Source organism: Physella acuta, unplaced genomic scaffold (genome assembly GCF_028476545.2).
Source record: "Physella acuta isolate Inbredline_101_S28 unplaced genomic scaffold, ASM2847654v3 ptg000660l, whole genome shotgun sequence".
NCBI lineage: Eukaryota > Metazoa > Mollusca > Gastropoda > Physidae > Physella > Physella acuta.
In genome coordinates this window covers 174,426-193,800 of record NW_026732179.1, presented here as the reverse complement: position 1 = coordinate 193,800, position 19,375 = coordinate 174,426, and the positions used below count along the sequence as shown (strand labels likewise).

The following is a 19,375-nucleotide window of genomic DNA, read 5'->3' as shown; positions in this document are numbered from 1 at the left end:
TAAATAAAGCTTTCGTGTTTTTGGTAGATCTTGAACAGAGAAATGTCACAGGACCTCATCCGAGTGGAAACATTTCACAAACACGAGTTTGCCGTCTGATGATCCATCACAAACTATTAGAGATCTATGTGAATTTTTGTGTTTAGTTAGAAAAAAAAAACCAAGCATTTATTTAACTGGATTCTTCAGTCAAGATGTCTGCAGTAGGTGAGTACTTTGCAAGCCTAGAAGTCTAGGTCGGCGGGATCTTTCACACAATTAATCTCAACCAATTTGTTTTAAAGTAGGAAGATATGTCAAGCTCTGGTGACAAAGCAATTTTCTATCGATTTGGACATAATTAGATCCAGATGTATAAATACTTTGTTAAACTGGCAATGAAAAGTAGTGGCAAGGGGAGACAATTTGGAGGGATAAATGAGAGGTAAGCTGTCAATGTGAAGGCATGTTTTAATTTTTTTTTGACTCGTTCACAAAGGGGCAGAGGCGTAGCGACCCTTCCCGGCGCTCGGGGACAAACTTTCGATTTGCACCTCCCACTCAAACTTTCAATTTGTTTTTCCAACCCATTTTGGCGCCCCTAAGGTTTGCGCCCGGGGTCATGTGTCCCCCCCCCTCGCTACGCCTCTGCAAAGGGGATACTATTTTCGTTGTTCATGGAATCTTTGCTGAATTAAAAATCTTATTTCTACCTGTAGACTATATATATATATATATATATATATATATATATATATGCATAAATATGCATATGTATATACACTATCTATCTACCTACCTACCTACCTACCTACCTACCTATCTATCTATCTATCTATCTATCTATCTATCTATCTATCTATCTATCTATCTATCTATCTATCTATCTATCTATCTACTGTTTTTACTATAAACTAGACCCATGATTAGAGAGAGGTTAATTTTTTTTTAAAACTGTTTTAATGCATTAAAAAGTTTGCTATTTTAAAGGGTTTTATTTACTTTATTTTAAAACATTAAAAAAAAAAACCCATCTACCTGATACATTTTATTAGCTTATTATAACATTCATATGATTTACACTTCAGTAGAATCTAAGTAATTCAATTCTTGCATGATTGTCTTAGTAAAACGCAAATAAAAATTAAAACAATATAGTTATATCATAATAAAGGGTTTAATTTTAACTAGGACATCAATTTTAAATACATTATAATAATAGTATATAAATTAAAAAATACTTGCTATATACACTTTGTTTGTAAAGAATATAAACACCAAATAATTCTAACAGCATGCTAGCTTGCTCACAATATACATATTCCAATATGTACACATCATCTTTAAATATATATCCTAGAAACAAGAAGCAAAAACCCATTTATCCTCTAACTGTTGCACCAAATCCTTGTATTCAACTACCTTAGATAGTTAATTTAATTAACTAAGTAACTCATTTAGCAGATAACAAATTCTTTCTTCCTCACTGTCAAAACTTATGTCAAATGTACATATTGGTGGAAAAACCATTGTCCTATTATGGATTGTCATATCACTTTTTTAAATACAGTAGCAATCTTGCAATACAACATGCTGAAAAAATGTTAATAGAATGTGATATATAGAAAAATAAAATATTTTCAGTTATTACATATTTTTACTGTCTCATCAGCAAAAAAGTTAGGACTCAATGCTATTTTCACAAAGTACTAATAAAAAAAGTATTTAGATAAAAGTAAACTAATACAAACACATCAACTTTTATAAGACACAATTTTATAACTATACAATTATAACAATATGAGCATTAAACATTGCTTTGTTAATCATTGTTGTTAAATGTTGCATTGTAGCTACAGAAGTTAATTAAAAAACATGCAGTAAAGAAATAATGGTAACATATAACAGGACACAACTTCAACTAAAAAAAACAACAAGCACAAACACTTTGAAGAAAAAGAACTTACTGTACAATGTGTAGCTTGCAATTATAAAAATACAGAAATAATTGTAGCGTAATTAAAGATTATTTATTTTAAAAAAGTAATAAGCAGTTTTAAACAACAACTACAGCATATTTTTTGTTGTTGAGATTTTGTAATTTAAGATCTTTATTTGTAGTAAAGATGTGGACAAATATAAATGGAGGCACAACCTACAGATTCTAGTAGTACTACAGGTTAGTACCTAGACTCTCCATACTTGATTTATTTAAAATCATGGTAACTAAGTATTTTATAAAAATTAATTGAAGATGCTTCAATTATTTTACATTAAAAATGATCAGGTGCATAGTTGAGGAGATTATCTAATACTTATCATTTTGAGTCAAATTTTTGAACCCTTTAAAATGATGTTACTATTTTTCTTATCTACGTTTTTACAAAGATGGAAGATATTTATATGTGAGTAAACAAATCAATGTCATTAGTGTATACATCTTAATCACATGACTCAAGTCCTAAGAAGACTTTCCAATGAAACAATATAAATACATGGCATAATATCAAGAGTTAAATCAGGGTAGATTGCTTGAAATGATGCATAATGAAAACATGACACTGTTGTCAAAGTGTATCTATTGAGCAAAGAAAGTATGGAATTGTGAGCTATTTATCCTTGATGTTTCGTTTACAGCCATGCCTTTAATTAAACAAGAATATAAAATTAATGAGAGGCCTAATTTGAAATGTTATCAAAAACAATTATCTAGCAAGCCAAAACAGGCTGTTTTCAATTATATTTAGAAGTGTTGATGGTTTAAAAAAAAATAGAGCAATTGAAATTTGTTGTCAAAAATAAATCTTTTTAAGTATTAAAGTATCATTTAACTTTGAATAACAGCTCTTAAAATAAGTTCATAGCATGAATACTTGCACAATAACAACAAGCATATAAAATCTAGCCCTACGATGTTAATGTTAATGAGCTTCAGATAAAATGTATTAGCCTGTTACACTATTTAAATTTGTTTTAAAAACAGTACACATTATTTGAGATAAACTTTTTAATTGATAATTTTTAAAGTATAAAAAAACAACTTTCTAATTTTTTATTTAAAAAAATCCCACACAATATTTCTAATGAAAAGATAAAATAAAATAAACAAAATCTGTAAAATTAGGCAAAACTTAAGCAAATACAAGTTAAAAGTTAACAAATAATTGGGCATGATTGGCATAAATGATAAATTGGCAACTTGACCAGGAATGAGCAGATATTTAAAATAAAAATGGCTATGAAACAATGCATAAAGCTAAAGTTCTGATTAACACTGCTAATAAAATTGTCCTGAGAAGATAGGATTATAGCCACACAAAAAAAACCCTGTTGGATGAGCAAACGTCAAATCTATTTAATGTAATTAAACAAAATATATAAAACTAAAATTTAAATTAAGTAAACAAAATCTGCTCTGTCTGTAACAAAATTATAACAAGCTATGTAAATAATAATTAGTATATTATGCATACAAGTAAATTAATCTGTGCTTTATGAATTAATTTGACTCAAACAATTATTATTATTATTATTATTATATGTATAAGACTAAACAATAAAATGAATATTAACTAGAAAACTTCAGTCATTCTAGAGGGACTAGATTTAAAACATTGTAACTTTAATTGAGTATTTGGTTTAATGAGGCATGTTAGTCAGTTGAGATGTGTAGTTACAAAATGCACATAAAACATTTCAAAGCTTTTCTTAAATTTCAAGCTACCAAAAAATAGTAAAAGACATTCTTCTTTTGCATATATGGTGCTTCTTTTTCTATTAAAGAAGTCTATTTATTGCTAAATGAATATAAGATTTGGCTAACACTTTATTGGCTTCTTAACTAAGATGCTGAGATCAGTAAAAGGAAATAGCATTAACCAAATAAAGAGCATGAACATATTTGTAAAAATTACAATAAAATGCTGTATATTTAGGTTAAATATGATGCTTTGTTATGAAAAATCTTTAACTTTCTCTAATTTTAACTCCCTATATTAAAATAAAAAAGACATTCAAGTTTGTATTTGAAGTGTGCTCATGATTGATAGGATAATAAGATATTTGTTTTAATGACAAGTCTCGCAACAACAAACTTGTAGCTTTTACATTTATAAAATAAATGCCCATGTGAGAATAAATAGCTATTTCTCCTAATTATTGTTATCCATAAACACACTTTAATTTTCTTAGAGTAATGTTAAATGTTGTAAAACAATACTGAAAATATACACTACTGGCCGTTTCATCCTTTAAGTCAATTAATAACATTCTTTAAACAAGACATGATAAGAGTTTAATCTGTAAAATACGACAAAATGTTTTTAAAACAATAAATTAACAACAATTATGCTAGTATAACTTTTCTATGTTTAAAACATTTACAAATACAAGCAATGCATCTATACATTGATATAAGTAAAATGCAATTGGCTGATTACAAGTTTTGAGGCAGTGATGTAGCTGAGCATTTATTTCAAGCCCAAAAATAGAGCTTTAAAATCTTTTAAATAAAGATATCTGAATTGATAAAAATAGTAATACTCCATTTAAATGGACATAAATGTTATTACACTCAATACTGTTAACACTATGTGAAATATGTTTGAATCAGTTTGATTACTTTTACTTAAAATTAGCATCAAGTTGCATAACTTGCTTTTTTGTGCAATTATAAAAAAAATATGAAAATTCAAAACAAGTTATTAAGTACCGATCTATGAGTGATATCACACTCTTGTTGGGGGGTGAGTGGTATGAACTTTTGCATTTTGAAAAGCCTTTTTTGGCACTTTTAAAAGACTTTTCTTTTGGTAAATTGCAATAAGAATTTTGTAAATATACCCAATGTTGAAGTTCTGCTCTGTAACTACTTTTTAAAGAAAACAAATAATGTTATTTGGGAAAGGGAGGGAGTAGGCTGAAGTGTGATGTCATTATAGGGAGAAGGGATCTTACTTATTAAAATGATGGGAAGGGGAGGGAGAGGTAAAAGATATTTTATAAAAAAGTTGTGGTAATTTATGGACCACCCTTTATGAATATTCACTTCAGTAGAGTGCAGTTGTGATATTAATTGCAAAAATAGGTAATATTGTTCAATATCCAACAGCATATCTATTCATAGCAAGGCAAATGTATGTGAGAAATACTGAATTACTTATCTATTTGTGAGTGAAATGATTTGGCCCCACAAACAAATATTAAGCTTAAAGATTCCTAAGCCTCAAAGTATCCTTTAAAGATAGGAAAATATAATAGTTATTGTCAGATTACTATAAGTAAAAGAAATAAATATATTGAAATAAATTAGACAATTGATGCATATTAGACAATAATTTCAAAGATGATACAAAATGTACACACCATAAATTCCTAATAAAACTCAGAAATTTAAACAGTTTACATTAAGAAAAAAACTTTCAAGCTGACAAGGGGTTATGCACAGTATTTTTCACAGATTAAAAATATTGACCTACAAACCCCACAAAAATTTGGTTAAAATGATTTATAAACATACATTTATAAAAAGGTCCATTGACAGAAGCATAATAAAATGTTCAGTATTATGTTTATCAATATTTTTCATAATGTAAGCAAAATTTTGTTTTTTTCTCAAATTAGTTAAACTTTTGAGTGAATAAAAAAATAGCAGCCACATATTTACATGAGATACTTTAGGAGAAAACTACAAGCCTACAGTTTCAATAGTCTTATTTCACAAACTAGATAAAATCTATAGGCCTGGTTTCCATCTTCTTTCAAGGACAGAAAAAATTCTTTTAAATGCCTTTAGTTTGAACAGCCTTTCCTTGGAGAGAATATATATTTTTGGCCTTTTAGGGTACCTGAGATCTGCGTAGCACCAGCCATTTGAGAAGAAGCACCTGATTTTTCATCAGTATACAGTTATCCTCATACTGAAGTTGTATATTTGCTCGGTCAGCTCATCACAGAGAATATTTCTCTCACTATTGATGAATCTTTTGACAAAAGATAAACAAGCTGAAACTCATTTTAAAACTTCTAGTTTCAGTCCAATGCTTAAATCAGTTGAACATTTTCCACAATAGCCTCCACACACACCCCTAATTATTTGTCCGTCCTGTAGAGAAAAAAAAAGTTTGTTTCAACATTCTGTAAAAACTAAACACCTATTTTAACTTGTGAAGGTTTCTTTAAATATTGAAAAGAAAGTCTGCACTCACTCGTAACCTCCATATCCTTTGGGATGCTCTGTTACCTTGAAGATTCCATGTAGTATTAACTGACACAATAAACCCAGTATCTACTAAGTTAATGCTGAACCTGCCCTGAAATCACAATTAAGAGATTAATTACTAAATGTTTAAATATTGCATTATACGGTTTTGAATATTGAAATAATGTGATGTTTTAATATAACTTATTCAGATTATATACATAGTTTACATTTTTACTAAAAAAAAAATACCTGGGGACAATTGCTAGAACTGTAACAATCTCCAGCTGTTGCAAATGGTACAAAACTTCCCATGTGAGTACTACTGAACTCAGCATCTGTAGCTGAAAATTTTAAACCACAAATTAATTGTTTAACAAAGATTTAAATTTTATTGCAGAATGTTAACTTTGTTAACTCTAGTAAGGTGAATTGATCATAAAGAATTCTAAAAAAACAAACCCAAAGAACTGCTGTATTTTTAACTACATAGAGTTATAAACTTACGTATGATTGTAAGTGTAGATAGGTCAATTCTGATTTTGGAAAAAGATGTATTTCCACTCTGTTCATAAGGCTTTTTAAGGCATTCTGGGCAATCTACATCTGGACGGAGGCCATTAAAAGGGCAAGTGTTGGGAGTTTTCAGCCTAAAGAAGTTTAGATATAAATTAGTTAAAATTGACAGGTGTCAATTTCACACATCTAGATATGTATGTATATAAATATTTTACTTACTTCTTGTCAAACATCTCTGAGTAATTCTCTCCTGGACCTTGCTTTAAAGAAATATACTCTTTAGGGTGCTTCTTCTGCATGTCCTTACAATATATCTAAATACAATAGAGAAATATGAATAGTTGTTAAAGTTCCAAAGACATGCTTGCTATAAATGGATTGCAATACAATAAAGAGTTAATAAAGAGTTATTCCTTTTTAAAAAAAAGGGATTTGAAGCATGATTGCCCAGAATAAGAAAACTAAACACTTACCTTGATTAGCTGATCTCCTATTTTTAATTGGTAGTCTCCATCTTTACGAATGGTTGTAAGTTTTTTGAATTCCCTACATGAAGTAGCATAACCTGAAACAAAAACACATGGATTAAAAATGTAAAATTGACAGCTAGTGTTTACATGTTTTAGAGTTGAAAAATAGGTTCCAATAATTTACTCACTATGAATAATCTCAAAATGTATTTCGAACAAAGAAACAAATGTACTAAATTCTAAAACCTAACATGCTATTAAATAAATATTTGGAAGAAAAACTTTGCAATTTTTAAAACAATGATTATTTTTCTGCCTTTTTATTGTTGACTTACAATGTCCATTATTACAAGGCCGAGTTCTCACAGGCTTAAAAAGGGGTAGACAGTTATTCCGCTGAGTTTTATGTCTGTCTTTATCAACACATGTAACCTGTCTAAATTGTTTACCATTTCCACAATCGGCAGAACACTGTAAAAGATTATGTAGGTTTTAATAATAAGCTTAATTAAATAAAAATTAAAAGGATATTTTTTTTTGCATATGTGTTGCATTAATTAACATAGTAAAATACTGGTAAAGGGAAATAAACAGTCCATGCAGACATTTGTATTGTAGATGTTTTATATGGCACTATTACTATTTTAAAATACAGAGCAGTGTGAATGTCCATATAGAAATAAAAAGCAGCATATGTTACAGTTAAACATACTTTAAAGGACAAAAGATAGTGCTGATTTAAGAATAATGTGATTTTTAATACATTCTGTGTCAAGATGAGAAATAAAGACACAATATAGCAGTGAACTTACTTTAGACCATGACCCAACTGTCCAGTGACTTTTAGCATTACAGTCACCATAGCTGCAATATCGAGCAGTACTAGGTTTTTCTTCAGGTCTGCATCCATAAAGAACCTCTCCAGGTAAGATCCAGCCTTCCTTTGTGACTGCTTGACACACCACTGTCCTTAGTTGTTTCCCCTCACCACAAGTAGAAGAGCACTAAACATTTGTAACATATTTCAATTGTAAATTACCAATTTTGCTTAGTGTAATATCAATATGGCTTAGTTTTATACAAATTTGACATATTGATGTTTTGTTCTATGCAGGCAGCGCAGTAGTTGTAAACATGCTGAACAGTCAATTTGTTACATACTTGTTACTTTCTAAAGTTATTTTAAAACCAACCATTTTTCTGCCAAGTTTTATTTTTCTTTAAAGGGAATATTGGTTACAATTATCAAAAACTATTTCTATTATGTCTATAAGAAACTGTTGTGAACTAAAGTCATGAGCTTTGACATATAAGGCTTCATATTGCTGTCACCAAGACTACATTACAGTTTGTACATAAATGTTTACCTCACTCCAAGGTCCAGTGTTCCACATGTATGGACAAGGGAACTCATTGCATCTCCTCATCACTTTTGGCTTGCCTTCATTATCACACAGGTGGGATGACACTCTGGTGGAGTTCATATCCACACAGGTCACTGACCGGTGTTTACGACCAAAACCACATGTCTTGGAACACTGTAGATCAAACAGTTAAGTTGTATGGAATGAACAAAGTGTTTGGTTTAATCAAAGTCTGATACTCTACAGTCAGACAATAATACTGTGAGATACTTGTTATGGGGTGGGGACGATGGGGGATAACTGTTATAAGAATGTAAAATTGTGTTAAGAGAAGCAAAAAAATTAAACTCCTACCTCTGACCATGCTGCCGGCACCCACTTGAATAAAGGACATTCTTTAATGCTACAAGGGGAAGATGTTGCAGGCTTGGGTAGATGTTCACAAAGTGATTTGGAAACAACTTTCTGCATACTGTCTTGGCACTGCAATTCTCTCCTTTGCTCTCCCATTCCACATTTGGCACTGCACTGTGAGTGAATGAGGCTTTAACTTAGTTCATGAATTTAAACGACTTTTAAGTGTAGGCCTATTAGAAATTTAAGTGTAGGCCTATAAGAAAAAGGTTTGAAAAAGGCAAGATTATTCTTAACAAGCAAATTCAAAAGATATGTTTGTTTTTTCTCATTAAACATTTGTGGATGTTGGATTCTGAAGTTTTAAAAAAGAGAGTTTTGAAGATTCTTAACTTTAAATTTCATCAGATCCTGTTACTTAAAAATTGAAAAAAAAAATGTTCATCTTAAAAGTTAATATAAAATCATTTTGTGAATACAGAATGTAGAGAAATAAGTGGTTTACCTTGCTCCAATTTCCTGTGTGCCAGGTGTGGCAGTTTTCTACACATTTCTTTAATGTATTTGTTTTGTTGCCACAGTGACTCTCTGATATTTCCTCGTCCTCACTGTTCACACATATCATGTGCCTTCTACGGTAGCCTTCACCACAGCTAACTGAACACTGTAATAGGATGATACTCATAATAAATAACATTTCTAAGGCTATAATTGAACTATATCAGCTAAATTTTAAATCAAACCAGTTTTAAATACTTTTAGTGTGATATATGTAAAACAAAAACAACAACAAATAAACCGGGGGTGATCTCCCCTAAACTTTCTCGAAATTTCTTATATAACATGACAGGGCATGTCAACTCGGGACATAGACAATATTTTTAATCCATTTTTAATTACTTAAACTTTAAAAAAAAAGAATAGAATCTCGTAGAAAAAAATAATTGCACACCAAGTGAACGCCAATTAAAATGTGTATAATAGTGCGGAATATTATTAGTACTTTATAAATTCACATGCGTTTTTTGAGAAATCGGAAATAGCCTATATTAGTACTTTTGATCAATGGAAGTTACTCAATATTTAATAGACGGCAGAGAGTTAGATCTTTTACTTATATGTAAAATTTCATTTATCTATCTAAAATAGTACTCAATTTATAGGCTTTTGAAAAATTGAAAGTAGAAAAAGTTCCACTTCAGGTTATCGGAAATCGCTGAAAATTTGATACGGTCTACAAATTTGATATAATACTTATATATGAAATTTCATCAACCTAGCTGTAACGGTACTGAAGTTATCGAATTTACAAACACACACACACACAGACACGATTGCAAAACTATATTTTTCCGACTCAGGGAGGTGTAAAGCGTCGAGATTTGCAAAAATCTCAATTTTTTTGTTGTTGCACGATTACAATACATTCTCTATACTTTGTATATGAGAAAGTAGAAACAAAAGAATGTGCTTAGGAAAAAATATATTTAGAGTAAAAATTAAATATCTAGAGTTTTGAAGTCATAAAGGCTCAGCTGTTGAGGCAGTAGTTTGTCATGGGTGGGGAGGGGGGGGGGGGTAGTTCCCAATTTTCCCAAAATGGAACTATTTTATATATATATATATATATATATATATATATATATATATATATATATATATATATATATATATATATATATATAGCCTATCCATAATGATTTTAAAACAATGGCTGTAGTTTAATGATCATGTGCGAACACTTTATTTTGAAAAGTCTATGAGTAACCCACCCCTCAAGTCTCAACACAATCAACACCACTGATCCTAGTTAGACCCTTAGATAATTTCATCAATTTGGTTTATATTTATATTGACTAAACTAACACTCAACATTTAGATCTATGAGTTATTCTTTTTTTTAAAATAGGGCCTACATTCTATTTTATTTTAGTTTAAAATATTGTTTTCTGCTATTTAGGTAGACCACCTCTCAGCATCTAAGTAAACATTCGAAATGCACCATTATAACTAAATTACACCACACCGCTTTACTGACATCAACAGATGGAACATTAACATCACGCTAAAATATATGCCTGGTAGGCAGAGACATTAAAAAAAAAAATTCCAGATAGAAAAGATTGATCACGTAGGCCCATAGCATTCAGACGTAAGCTTATCTTTGTTAAAAGGAATCAACATTATACAGACATTACACTCTGTTTTTAAGTTCAGTTTTTAAAGGTGTTGTGAATATAATAAATATATGTTAGTTCTTTAGTCAGAAACTAGATTAAGCGCAGAAATACACACACACACACACACACACACACACACAAGATATGTTTTCAAGTAACCAATGATAGAGAAGGCAAAGGTGATGTTTCAATTTTCCACAAAAGCATGAAATTCTAAACACTTTAGTTTTTAAACTTTAAAAAAGTATCAGTTTGCTTGAATTTTTTAACAAGGATATATCTGTCACGCCAAGACAGGTTTATTGTAGGCCTTATTATGCTTATGTAGGCAGGTTTAAACCATCGATCATAATCTTTATTGGAGATGGTTCACTAAATGGAATATCAAACTTAAATATAAGGAATACAGAGAAACAAAACGGTACCGATAAAACGTGTAAAATTACCCATTATACAATGATGTTTCTTATTTAGTAGCCTATTTTAAACTTGTTTAAAAAAACGACAAATAGTGATTTAGCCTATGTTTTAATTAACTCTGCATCATTTATTTTATTTCTCCTAATTACCAGCACAATATGGGTTTTGTGAAACATGACCTCCTGGTGAGCGCCTACCTGTCGAGGTCAGAGATGCACGGACTGAATTAAGATAGCAGATCACGCCCGGCATGAAATATAGCAATACATTTGATAGGGGTGATAGCCCAGTGATAGGCCCAGCCCAGAGTCTAGTAAAAACTCGAGTAGACCCCATGAAATATAGCAACACCTTTGATAGGGGTGAGAGCAATGAGTCTAGTAAAAACTCGAGTAGACCCCATGAAATATAGCAACACCTTTGATAGGGGTGAGAGCAATGAGTCTAGTAAAAACTCGAGTAGACCCCATGAAATATAGCAACACCTTTGATAGGGGTGAGAGCAATGAGTCTAGTAAAAACTCAGTAGACATCATGAAATATAGCAACACCTTTGATAGGGGTGATAGCCCAGTCTAGTAAAAACTCGAGTAGACACCATGAAATATAGCAACACCTTTGATAGGGGTGATAGCCCAGTCTAGTAAAAACTCGAGTAGACCCCATGAAATATAGCAACACCTTTGATAGGGGTGATAGCCCAGTCTAGTAAAAACTCGAGTAGACACCATGAAATATAGCAACACCTTTGATAGGGGTGATAGCCCAGTCAAGTAAAAACTCGAGTAGACCCCATGAAATATAGCAACACCTTTGATAGGGGTGATAGCCCAGTCTAGTAAAAACTCGAGTAGACACCATGAAATATAGCAACACCTTTGATAGGGGTGATAGCCCAGTCTAGTAAAAACTCGAGTAGACACCATGAAATATAGCAACACCTTTGATAGGGGTGATAGCCCAGTCTAGTAAAAACTCGAGTAGACCCCATGAAATATAGCAACACCTTTGATAGGGATGATAGCCCAGTCTAGTAAAAACTCGAGTAGACACCATGAAATATAGCAACACCTTTGATAGGGGTGATAGCCCAGTCTAGTAAAAACTCGAGTAGACCCCATGAAATATAGCAACACCTTTGATATGGGTGATGGGCCTAGCGTCTACCGTCTAGTAAAAACTCTAGTAGACCACATAGCAACACCTTTGATAGGCCCCATGTCTAGTAAAAACTCGACCACAAAGCAACAAATTTGATAGGGGGTTATAGGCCTAGAGTCTAATAAAAATTCGAGTAGACCACATAGCAACACCTTTGAGAAGGATGATAGGCCTAGAGTCTAGTAAAAACTCGAGTAGGCCCTACACCACATAGCAACACTTTTGATAGGGTTGAGAGCACAGAGTCTAGTAAAAAATCGAGTAGACACCATGAAATATAGAAACACCTTTGATAGGGGTGATAGCACAGAGTCTAGTCAAAACTCGAGTAGACCATATAGCAACACCTTTGATAGGGGTAGACCACATGAAATATAGCAACACCTTTGATAGGGGAGATAAGCCTAGTAAAATCTTGAGTAGACCACAGCCGGGCTATCTCACAACGACGACAACTCTCTCCGGGGAACCGGAATAACACGGCTAGCCGTGAGCCGGTTATCATATTCACGTTTTAAAAAACTGTGGGACTATCAAGTGATGGAGCGTGCGGCTACGGGAAAAAATATAATTAATCTGTGTGTCATCATGAGATTTAACGGCGCCCTGATATCGTGTGGCGTAGACCACTAAATTCTTAACGCAGCAGATGTATTCTTATGTCCCTTCTAGAAGGAAGGCACACATAGCCCAACTTCTTAATAATATGAAAATGATTGCCTGTAAGCAGTAACAAGCAGTAACAAGCAGCAAGTAATAGTTTCATCTCATAACAAAGAAAATAAACGAAAATCATTGAAATTCGCTGTGTGAAATTATAAACAAAACACAGATATTAGTAAGTTTAAAAACGATACTTTCGGTACGACACAGGATAGTGGGGATACGCGTTATATAAACCCCGCATGTCAATACACTAGTACAAACTAACTCGGAAAATTTGGGATATATTGCCAAAAAACATTTTACTACTACAATGCAACCCATACGCTTCATATCCCCGATTTAAAACGCGCACCACTGACAAGCAAAAAGCTGTCTGAAGCCAGTTTCGACAACATGGCTAGTACGAATATGCTAACAATCTCTGCAGAAGTGTGATCAGAGTGTTCTGGGCTTTCGCCATAGTTTACAAGACGCAGGTGGATGGGGGCTACATAAGGTTCAAATAAAAGAGAGGAAAAAGATTGTGTGTGTGTGGGGGGGGGGCGGTGATGCTGGCTAGACCACAGACTACTCGTTGTTACCGGGAAGGGAACGCATAAACACGTGTATACAAAATGCCCGTTATACGGAGAGCTTTTACTGCCAACCCATTACACCCTATCGCCAGGATCCATTAGCAAGCCGAGTTCGAACCTTCTACACGGAGTTTTAAAGAAATAAAAATGCCACATTAATTATTTAAGTGTATAGGCTACTAATTAAACTTTAGGGCTTTAACAAATTGCCTTCGTTAAAATGTAAGGATCAATATTCTAAAACAAAACTGTTAAAAGAAATGGATATGAAGATGACATGTTTAACGAGACTCAAAAGTTTTAAGTGTAAATAAAACTTTGTAGCGATTCCCAGTAAACTTAATAATGACCAGAATGACAGCGGGTAACCAGGCATTATGTAGTAGCCTACAGTATCAGCCTAAAGTAGGGCCTGTATATAATGTAGGCTACATTGCGATGAAGGTGAGCTGGCTAATCAGCCCGTGGTGTAACAGATGCATTCCACTAAAGAACCCTTTTTAAAAAAAAAATGCTGCAAGCCAAAGTTATCCCAGACACCGGCGGCCCGTAATCACGAGTTCACCCGCGTGCACTCGTGGGGTAACTCTTACGGGAGTCTGCTGACGTCATGGGTATTATGCAACGTATAGGATGGAGTGGGAACAGGCACACATTGTTCACCTTAAGGTTATTTGGCACCACTGGGAGAGCGATATGCAGCGATCGCATGGATTATTGATAGAGACAATGAATTACTGTCAATATCGCGAACATTATCTGCAGTGGCGTAGCCAAGGGAGGCGATTTTTTTTTCTTCCTAGGATATCAAATGGGTAAACTGATTTGGGGTTATGGGAAGGCTGATCGGATTGTACCCAATGCATTTTAATTTTATCTGGCCGCTGAATGTTTTCTTGAGCTTTTAATACGATACAGAAATAATTGGTGCCCCAGATAATTTTTAATCAAGGCCGCTACATCGAAATACCCCGATATAGAGTAAATAGGAAGGGGTGGGGATATGGCAAGTAAGCTGCGGGAGCCAAGATTTATGCTTGCCAGTAGATCTAAGTATGTGCTGAGTATGAGTAGAGACTGCCGCCTTAACAAAAAAAAAAAAAAAAAAAACTGGTGGTGTATTGGGATCACTAAAACTTGTCAATCAACTTTATGTTTAAAATAAGGATAACTCAACAAAATGCGTTTCTTACTTACATGATTAAAAACTAAGAAGTCAGAGGAAGAATGAAATTGGAAGCAATTTAAAGAAAATTATGTTATGGTTAACAAGTCATCCTGATATATAAAAAGTGAGGTAATAGGGGATATACTTAATCATGAAGGGACACGTGCCTAAAACTAACTCACGAAATCCGATAAAAGCTTGCAACCAAAGCAAGAAAATATGGACAAACAGTTCAAATACTTTGTGGTACCAAAGCAAGAAAATATGGACAAATAGTTCAAATACTTTGTGGTACCGTATAGAGTAAAGCCAGATGAACTGTGAAGATTATGTATAGAAACTATGCTAGAGATTGAACTGAATTAATGTTGAGTCTTGCTTTGAATAAACGCAGCACACAGAGAAATAATGTCTTCAATTAAAAATACAACTTTATTGGATTGTTTAAATTATTCAACACGATTCAGCACCGAAAATAGACATAAATAAACATAGTATAATAAAAAAAAACACTACAACTTATAGTTACACGGAAAAACAAGCTTTGATATAGATCCCATTGACAGCGATTAGTTTTTTTATTACAAAATCAGAAAGTGGTATTTGGGAGTAGCTTTAATTGTTAAAAAAAAAGATGACAACATAATATATTTCTAAATACATAAACCTGATATTAGTCTTTATAAAAGAAAAAGAAATCACATTTCACCAATTAAAAACTGTTCTTGTATTATTCCCAAATTAAGTCCAAAGATTCAGTCGCCTGACCACTGTATACATATATTGTCCAGATTTTTCTACCAAACTGTGCTGAGCTGACTATGCATTTTTCACGGATTAATAGCTGACGTAGACATTTTGTCATCGCCTTCTCTTCTAAAAGACCTTTAGGGGAATAAGAAAATACGGGCGGGTTGGTTGAAGGGGTGCCTATACAACCCTTCCTCTTGACTTCCCCCCACTGTCTGCGCGAGTTTGCAACAGTATATTTTACCCAATCAGAAAAGAGACCCCCACCTGCCCATAGCCACCCTCATCCCGCTAAGCATCCACATTTTATTTACGAGATCTAAGAAAGGACTAAAACAACACGAGCGGAAGAAGCGGAAGTGACGTCGGTGCACGGCAAGCCCGCGTCTGGTAGGCGCGTGAAAGGTCTGCCGTTGGCCCAAATGGCTTAGAGCCCTACCCGGAACCCCTACCGAGATTTACATTAATGAAATTTTATGATAATTATGCGAGGTATCGGGTTACCAGAGGGCAAAGGTCACGAAAAAAACGTTTTAAAAAAACCTAGCCAGGAGATTGGGTAGGCCCGACAACCCCCATTTTCGTTCCATACTACAACCCCCAAACCAAGTGGCATTTCCAAGCTACGCATGCTCTGAGCGAAAAGACTCCATCGCCTGTAAGCATTTATTGCAATACAGGCGGTTCATTTTCGGTCTCAGTATTTTACATGAACGCAGTTTGAAAAGCCGCTGGCTGGGAGAGAGACATGGAAGAAATGGGCGTCTATAGGCGCTCTACCCAATCTCCTGGCTAGATTTTATAAGTTATTTTAAACTTTTGTTTTATTTTTATTCATTTAAACAAAACAAAAAACATGGTACAGATATATAAAAAATATTTTAACATCAATTAAATTAATTTCTGGCAGATCAAAAAATGTTTTAACAAAACATGTCAAATAGGCTAGAATTGTTGTAACGCACAACAGTAAATGCGACATCGTTCCATACACCCAATTTAAGAGGGCATTACGTGTACGCACTCCTCTACATAGCCTACGTAATACATATATCATATGTCACAAATATACAATAATTATCATTGGCATTAACAATATGATTGGCAGCCAGATGAAACGCCTAACATGTAAATCACATATTGAGGTATGGGGGGGCGGTATCTACTAGCCTAAAAATGTTGTAATTTATCGGTATAAAACACAGTTTTGAATCACCAATACGTTATTTCTATTACGTATGTGCAGCTACCGATCTTCCCACACATGGGGTATTTAGCGCCTGATCAGATAAATAACTAGATCTAGGTGCTATTTGAGCTGGCTTCACAGGCCGCAACAATGTAAAAACGCGAAGGTGTATCTTAGAGGTTGGTGATTAATTTCATTTGACTTTCTTCAAGAAAAAACTGTTAGCTATATTCAGGTACACTACAAGGTTGTTTAATATTGACTAAGGAGAAAAGAAAACAACGAAATTTTTATGCTATAAATGCTTACTAATGTGTTGCTGTTTTTTTTTTTTTTTATTTTCTAAATAAGGTAAATTTTTGTGAAACTTTTCGCATCCCCAAGTTTGAATAAGTTTTATAGCAAAAACGAAATTTTTTTCAGGGAGTAAAATTACGTTGAACAGTATTTAGCAGAAGCATTGTTACATAAGTTGACACTGGTTCTCTTGACTTTTGCTCTTATCACTCCCTACCTTTATTTGTTGAGTATTTAACGTCCCATCACAAAAAAGCAGAGGCGTAGCTACCCTTCCCGACGCCCGGGGACAAACTTTCAATTTGCCCCCCACCCCAATATTTTTTATATTTATAATGCAAAACTGCAGCTAAAATGAGCTTTTAATTTTTTTTTCAACCCATTTTGGCGCCCCTAGGGTCGGCGCCCTGGGACATATGTACCCCCCCTACGCCTCTGCAAAAAAGTTTAGCCCAACAGTACGCGTTGAAAAAAAATATTCATAAAGATAATTTATATTATTTACATGCTATACACAAACAAAAGCACAGGGGAACAAAAATACAATCAGAAAGTCTTCAGGAACTGAAACCACATTCTAATCGAACTCTTGCTCCCCCACCTGTAGTTACCCTGAGTTAACACGTGCACGTATCACAAAATGCTCGAGTACATGTGCGCATCGACACTGCACGTTTCTTCATAACAAAACAACATGGTAAGTTAAGCGTATATAAGTATGGATATTGGATATATCCTGATTATAGAGGTTATTTATTTCGGTGTTTTCTTTGATGTCTGTGACTAAAAAACAATGGAAATAAACAACTAGGCATACTGTTCGAAAAAAAAAAGAATATAAAAATTTGGAACAACTACCATAAACGAAAATGGATGGGTGGACTATATTAGTATATTACGAGGGTAGACTAGGCCTACTTGTTATAAGCTTTGATCAATGAACAACGATGTGAAAATGTTACAGGTTATCCCTTAATAAAGGAAATAACTAGTAAATAGTTGTTTTATAACACCAAATTGACGACAAAATGCCAATAGTGATTGGGTGTGGGATTGTTTTTAGCATTCTTTCATTGGTCCACAGGATAGATGAGATAGAGCTCACATGGCCAATGTTGTTTATTTCAAAGATGGGGCCACTTATGCTAATTTTTATTAAATGATTGTAAACAAATTCTCTAAAATTGAAATTGTCTTATTTTAACTCCCCCCCCTCCCCCCAACAGGTAATAGATTTTTAAAAGTTATTTGCTATCGAATACCATTATATTAAGGTTTAGTAGACACGTAAGTTGGAATACTTGCTTATTTAAAAATGAGTCTAAAATAGTCACATAAACATAAAGTGATGCCATGAATTAAACTAAAAAAAAGCATAAATTTATTTATGTAAAAACTAATCATGAATGAAAAAAAAACAAGAAACCGAAACAAACATATAAATTACTCCGGACGGTTTCTAAAATCATAAAAAATTCAAGAATAACCTAATGAGCCAACAACAAATGCATCGCAACAATAAAAAAACAATCCAATTAAACCAACTGATTACAGACAACTGCTTTGATAAAACAACAACAGCTGATGAAATTGATTTTATAACATTGGTTCAATTAGTAGGCCTATTGACCATTTCAACATGTATTAAAGAAAATAAAAATGAAATAGATTTACCTAAAAACTAGCTATCTTTAGTTTTACTAGAGGAAACTATCATTAGCTTAGTGAATGTTCCTTTTTCTTTTCTCTAAGGCTATGTTTTTCACCAAAATGTGTGGTGTGTGTTCCTTTTCTCTCCTTAAACAGCACATTTCTAATGTTGGCATCTTCACCAGTGAATTTACTATTCTCTAGTTCTTGTCTTTGATTGTTTTCAGGCCTTGTTTCTCCATCATTTCTATGTTCCTGCTGCTCAGAGAAATAGCCCAGCATTGGAGGTGTTGTGGTTTCCATTGCCTGAGGTTTGTTTCTCACCGAAGGGACATAACTCTTGATCTGAATGCTCATTTTTGTATTCCTCTGATCACTGCTATAATGTCTTTGCTTAGGGTAGTTGTATGCAGAGGTTGTATAATAAGCCCTAT

General features: G+C 33.2%; 1 protein-coding gene across 1 annotated transcript in view; it reads right to left on the bottom strand.

Moving 5' to 3' along the window:
• Positions 1-5,251: 5,251 nt before the first annotated feature.
• LOC131948779 (A disintegrin and metalloproteinase with thrombospondin motifs 9) overlaps positions 5,252-19,375 on the bottom strand; it is a 130,840-nt gene continuing 116,716 nt past the window's right edge. The window contains exons 30-40 of the mRNA XM_059310461.1: positions 9,391-9,549; positions 8,886-9,059; positions 8,535-8,705; positions 7,980-8,171; positions 7,503-7,638; positions 7,171-7,262; positions 6,917-7,011; positions 6,686-6,828; positions 6,431-6,522; positions 6,186-6,290; positions 5,252-6,082 (exon numbers count right to left, since the gene is read on the bottom strand). Coding sequence (XP_059166444.1) covers positions 5,990-6,082; positions 6,186-6,290; positions 6,431-6,522; positions 6,686-6,828; positions 6,917-7,011; positions 7,171-7,262; positions 7,503-7,638; positions 7,980-8,171; positions 8,535-8,705; positions 8,886-9,059; positions 9,391-9,549 — 1,452 coding nt within the window. The 3' untranslated portion in view covers positions 5,252-5,989. The remainder of the gene's footprint in view (positions 6,083-6,185; positions 6,291-6,430; positions 6,523-6,685; positions 6,829-6,916; positions 7,012-7,170; positions 7,263-7,502; positions 7,639-7,979; positions 8,172-8,534; positions 8,706-8,885; positions 9,060-9,390; positions 9,550-19,375) is intronic.